The 6,000-nt window shown below is 62.6% G+C and overlaps 1 protein-coding gene across 2 annotated transcripts in view; it reads left to right on the top strand.

Annotated features, from left to right (window-relative positions):
- Positions 1-6,000, top strand: part of THOP1 (thimet oligopeptidase 1) — a 29,493-nt gene that overhangs the window by 17,138 nt on the left and 6,355 nt on the right. For both annotated transcript variants that reach the window (XM_032176825.2, XM_058428621.1), the window contains 4 exons: positions 2,648-2,808; positions 4,396-4,531; positions 4,920-5,286; positions 5,721-5,922. In XM_032176825.2, coding sequence (XP_032032716.1) covers positions 2,648-2,808; positions 4,396-4,531; positions 4,920-5,286; positions 5,721-5,922 — 866 coding nt within the window. The remainder of the gene's footprint in view (positions 1-2,647; positions 2,809-4,395; positions 4,532-4,919; positions 5,287-5,720; positions 5,923-6,000) is intronic.

Genomic DNA, 6,000 nt, shown 5'->3' with positions numbered 1-6,000 from the left:
ACACCCCCATCTCCCGACACCCCCATCTCTGGCATTAAGTTCCTGGTGCATTTTGGAGGGGACGCACCCAACCAGAGCAGAGACTCGTGAGAGTCCGTCGCTTGCACATTGTCATGCACTAGTTGCCATGTCCATGGATGACTTCTGCCGCCCTCACCCTCTGTGCATCAATCGTCCTGCCGTGACTCCGAACCTTCTCTCCTCGCCTGTCTTCTTACTGATTTGTTTCTGTCCATGTGCATGAGGCTTCTGTCTTATTCCCGGGTTATCATTCATTATCATTTATCCCGGTGCTCAAATCGTCCCACATGGACTCTCGGGAGTCCCTCCGAACAGTCCCCGTGTCCTTGTAATGTACCTGCTGTCCTCTGAACCTGCTCTTACCGTGGGGCACATGGTCCCACAGGCTCGGCCTCTGAGCCCGCTCTTACTGTGGGGCGCGCATTACGCAGGTTCGGCCTCTGAGCCCGCTCTTACTGTTGGACGTGTGGTGTCGCAGGCTTGTCCCATGCTCTCCCTGCCCCAGCCCTCAGATGCTCCATTTCTTGGAGGAGCCCTGGTGTCTTTGAGTGGAGGGTGATTTAGGCACCAGATGTGTTCACCGCTGCCAGGGAGCGGCATTCCTGGACATTGTTAAGAGTTAGGAAGCAGACACGCGTCTCGGCACCACACATGGACACATGCACTCTTCTGTTCTGCGTCTGTATATCAAATCCACAAGTGCAGCGGGGCATGCCGGCACACACCTGAGGTCCCAGCCACTCAGGAGGCTGAGGCAGGAGGATGGCTTGAGTCTGGGAGTTCAGGGTCACAGTGAATGTGAACTATGCATTCGTGAACTATCCATTGCAGCCTGGGCAACAGAGCAAGACGCTGTTTCTAAAAAAGTAAAAACTTTCATGAGTCCACTTTGCAGCTTCTCTTGCAGTCCAGTGCTGCTGGGCCCCCCAGCCGTCTCCCTTGCTGTCCTTTAACTCCCGTCTCCGACTGCCAGCCGTCACTCCTGGGTGACAGACTGTCGAGATGGAGAGCTGCCGTTTGAATGCCCGTGGTCCTTGGAAAGGACGACGTGCGGGTCCCGGGAGGCCTCCCCCTTGTGCTGCAGTCACTCGGCAGACAATTGCCAGGCCCGCACTGGTGCTGGGGCACAAACGGGAAGGCGGGGGCTCTGTCGGCCACAGGACTCTCAGCTCCCTCATCACCACCCACACCCACGGGCTGGCCTCCCAAAATGTCCCCCATCTGCCTCTGTCCCCCCATCGGGATCATTCTTTCCATCCCTACCGCCCTGGGGTCGGCGTGAGCTCCCGATCATTCTTTCCATCCCTACCGCCCTGGGGTCAGCGTGAGCTCCCGATCATTCTTTCCACCCTGAGCACCCTGGGGTCGGCGTGAGCTCCCGATCATTCTTTCCACCCTGAGCACCCTGGGGTCAGCGTCAGCTCCCGATCATTCTTTCCATCCCTACCGCCCTGGGGTCAGCGTGAGCTCCCGATCATTCTTTCCACCCTGAGCACCCTGGGGTCAGCGTGAGCTCCCGATCATTCTTTCCACCCTGACTCCCCTGGGGTCAGCGTGAGCTCCTGATCATTCTTTCCACCCTGAGCACCCTGGGGTCGGCGTGAGCTCCCGATCATTCTTTCCACCCTGACTCCCCTGGGGTCAGCGTGAGCTCCTGATCATTCTTTCCACCCTGAGCACCCTGGGGTCAGCGTGAGCTCCCGATCATTCTTTCTCATCCTGACCACCCTGGGTTTGAGGTGAACCAGTCTTTGCGTTGAAGCTGCAAGCCTGAGGCACGGTGGCCCTGGCGTCTCCCGAGCCGCGAGGTAGGAACCCCAGAGGGGTTCAGTCCAGGATGCTGCCGCCCCCACTTCTCTTGAGGCTGTCGGGCAGGGGCCAGGTGGGAGGGTGTGGCTGCTGGGCAGCGGGGTGAGCTGTGTCCTGCCAGGGGTTTTGTGGGTGGAGAAGGGACAGCAGGGCTCCAGTGAGAAGCTCTGGGAGTGGGAGTTGGGTCTCTCCAGAGGGACACACTTGAAAGTGGCCGAGCCGTGGGCTGTGTGCTGAGATCTCAACTCTGAGCGGGAGGCTCTGCCTGGGGGTCGTCCTTCAGGAAAAGCAAAGCAGGACCTCCCTCTCCATGCGGGGCCTCCCTCTCCGCCCAGGGCCCAGCGTGCTCGGCTCTTCTGCTGTTTTCGTCTTTGATGGGAGGCACTGCCTCTAACGCTGGTTCCTTGTGCGGTGACCGGGCCACCCTTCCCGCCACCCTCCTCCCTTCACACATGGGGGTGGTGACGGCGCCCTGGAGGCCCACGCTGTCCAGGGGTTGGGCTGGATTTAGCTTTAACCTCTCTGGGGCAGGAGATCCTGCTGTGAGGGTGCTGGGGGGTTTCCTGGTGGGGTTAGAGGCGGGACGTGAGAAACATGGCAGGTGGTGGCCAGGCTGTGGGGGAGCCAGGGTGTTTCTTGATGGGGTTACACAGGGGACGTGAGAATTGCAGCGGGTGGTGGCCAGGCTGTGGCTGCTCACTGAGGGCCCCCTTGTAGCTTTCCAGGCAGAGGGGAAGCCCACCCCTTCCCTCCCACGCTGTGTGCAGGCTGTGGGCACATCAGTCCTGTCAAAGCCACCCTGGTTCTGTCCCCATAGGAGGGCTCCCCGAGGACTTTCTGAACTCCCTGGAGAAGATGGAGGACGGCAAGTTGAAGGTCACCCTCAAGTACCCCCATTACTTCCCCCTCCTGAAGAAATGCCACGTGCCTGAGACGAGGAGGAAAGTGGAGGAGGCCTTCAACTGCCGGTGCAAGGAGGTGAGAAGGTGCGGCCGGGGGGCCCCGGTACAGTGGGTCTGGAGCTTGTGGGGCCTGTCTGCTGCATGTGTGTGAGGCACCTCCAGGCTTTGCACTTGGATGGCCTCCCAATCTCCCCCGTCAGGCCCAGTGGCCAGCAGAGGCCTCCCTGTGGGGCTCTGCCGCACCCTGGAGGTGTCTGTGCTGGGCTCCACCCAGACCCTGTGGCCACAGCTCAGGGCCCAGTTCCTCCTTCACAAGCTGAGCCTCCTGCTGCTGCTCTGCCCATCTGGCCACGCGCACGTCTAGTCCCTCCCTTATCTGGAGCCGCCCTTCAGGTGTCAGCCCAGATCATTCCTTTTGTCTTAAATGATGGTGCCCGGACCTGAGCCTGGGTCCACAGGTGGGTTGTGACTGGGCCTTCTCGCTGTGACTGGCGTCAGACGGCCATTCCCACAGGGACGCGTGTAACTGTCCACGGCGCCATGGCATGGTCGGTCAGGTGGTCTCTGCATGTCTCCCATTCGCCATCTGGAACAGGCAGGGGCTCTAGGAGTGGGCCTCTTGGTCGCCTGATGACACCATGTTGGTGCTTGTGCAGCTGGCGAAAGGGGGATACACACCGATCACTGCAAAGTGATGGGCGGGCACTGATCACTGCAGGGGGACGGGCGGGTGCCCATCACTGCAGGGGGACGGGCAGGCACCAATGGGGGGACAGGTGGGCACCGATCACTGTGGGGGGGAGCTCCTCGCTGTTCGGGGACCGGGAACTCAGTCTGCTCAGATGGGGCATGGCCTGCCCTCTACATGTTGGCTGTGAACTCCCGTTGCTGTTAAGCCTGAGTAGGTGGACCCGTGGACTGGGCACACCTCGACTTCTCCAGCACACCTTGGAAGGTCAACTGGGCAATCCCGTCCTGGTCCCCAGGCTTGGGTCCTAGTGGCAGAGTGAGGGCCAGGCCAAGAGGGAGCACACGGGTGGGCTGAGTTCCAGGTCCCGGGGGATGTGCCGCCTCAGAGAGCTTGCTGCCGCTGGTGGTCGGCCTGGCTCCTATTTGGCTGGCTGCTCTGCACGCACCTGCCTGGTTACAGGTGGGTTTCCTGTGGACCCAGCTGGTGGGCACATCTGCCCAGGCCTCTGTTTCTCCTTGTAAACGCCTCACGTGGGTTTCATGCGTCCTCCCCCTATGCCCACTGGCTTGGTCAGTAGTGCCAGTCCTCAGAAGTGAGGCTGTGTGCGTGTCATGTGCCGGTGGCGATGGGCAGAGCCCCTGAGACTGGGAACCAAGGCCTGGACATGGGGGTGTCCCCACATGCAGCGGTGATGCCCTCGGAGGCTCCTCGGACAGCCCCTCGTCCCCACACCACGTTCCGTGTGAGGCCTTAGAGTCATTTGCGCCCCTTCTGGTTCCGAAAAGGCCTCGGGATTATGATGACACCGGTGGCATGACCAGAGGAGTTGTGCAGTAACACAGGCACAGAGGGGCAGGGGCCGGAGGCCAGACGGAGCTGGATGTGAGCCCCTGGCCCCGGGACAGGGCGTGCTGGCCCTGGAGGTGGAGGCAGTGGTGCCCCTGGGTGACAGTGTGGTGGTGTCGGTTGCAGGAGAACTGTGCTATCCTCAAGGAGCTGGTGGCACTGCGGGCCCAGAAGTCCCACTTGCTGGGGTTCCACACGCACGCCGACTATGTCCTGGAGATGAACATGGCCAAGACCAGCCAGACCGTGGCCACCTTCCTAGGTAGCCCTTCCTTCCTCCTCCACCGGGGTCCACGTGGGGAAGGTTCTCAGGGTCACCCCAGGGACAGTCGGTGCTACCCCTAGAGCCCTGTCCTTTCCCTCCATGAAGAGGGACTTCTGACGCCTGCCCTGGCTCCCTCACTCCCCCGGAGGGACCCTCACAGAACAGGGAAGCGCCCGGGCCCTGGAGTCAGTCCCATGCCTGCACCCGGCCCCGCCACCCCCTCACCCTGAGCTAGAGGATGCTTGGCCCCTCGAGGGGTTGCTAGGAACTGCGGGCCCTCCCTTCCAAATGGGGAGCCTGACGAAGTCGCGGCCACGGGTGGGCGAGCCCAGAGCCATGGAGGAGCCCGCAGGGCGAGAGGCCCACCTTTCTGCCCTCCCCGCAGATGAGCTGGCGCAGAAGCTGAAGCCCCTGGGGGAGCAGGAGCGTGCGGTGATTCTGGAGCTGAAGCGTGCGGAGTGCGAGCGCCGGGGCCTGACCTTCGACGGCCGCATCCATGCCTGGGACATGCGCTACTACATGAACCAGGTGGAGGAGACCCGCTACCGCGTGGACCAGAACCTGCTCAAGGAGTACTTCCCCGTGCAGGTGGTCACGCACGGGCTGCTGGGCATCTACCAGGAGCTCCTGGGGCTGGCCTTCCAGCACGAGGAGGGCGCCAGTGCCTGGCATGAGGACGTGCGGCTCTACACCGCGAGGGATGCGGCCTCGGGGGAGGTGGTCGGCAAGTTCTACCTGGACCTGTACCCGCGGTGGGTGAGGGCAGCGGGGGCGGGGGGCGCACCCCGGCCCTGGGTCTCCTCGGAGCCCGGCGTTCCCGTCTGAGATGGGAAGGAAGTCGTTGCCTGCTCCATGGGGCCTCGGGGATGAACCCCGAGACGTAGCACCCGTGGGCACACCACAGGAGCGGAAAATGCGGCTGTCCCCGTTTCCACTCTCACTTAGCCACCTGGACAGGGTGCAGCTCTGCCCAGGCCAGAGTCCTTTAGGGGAGGGATGGCAGCCGGGGCCTGGCTGTGGTTTTCATGCTGCTCTGCACCAAGCCGCCTCTGCTGAGAGGGAGGTTTAGAACCTCAGAAGTGCCCGGCGGTCTGGGTTATCAGTCAGGTGGGCTGAAGGATGCGGAGTCAGGGACCCTTGTGGTGTCTCCAGTCCCTTCGGGGCCTGACGCTGCCTCCCTCCCCAGGGAAGGAAAGTACGGGCACGCAGCCTGCTTTGGTCTGCAGCCCGGCTGCCTGCGGCAGGACGGGAGCCGCCAGATCGCCATCGCAGCCATGGTGGCCAACTTCACCAAGCCCACAGCCGACACACCCTCGCTGCTGCAGCATGATGAGGTGGAGACCTACTTCCATGAGTTTGGCCACGTGATGCACCAGCTCTGCTCCCAGGTGGGTGCGGGGCCCGGGCAGGGGCAGGGGCAGGGGCAGGGGCAGGGGCTGCCTGTGGTCAGCCAGGCCCAAGCCTGG

This window comes from Hylobates moloch, unplaced genomic scaffold (assembly GCF_009828535.3).
Source record: "Hylobates moloch isolate HMO894 unplaced genomic scaffold, HMol_V3 SCAFFOLD_15, whole genome shotgun sequence".
Classification (NCBI taxonomy): domain Eukaryota; kingdom Metazoa; phylum Chordata; class Mammalia; order Primates; family Hylobatidae; genus Hylobates; species Hylobates moloch.
Note: the sequence above shows the minus strand (reverse complement) of the source record. Positions and strands in the feature narration are given on the sequence as shown.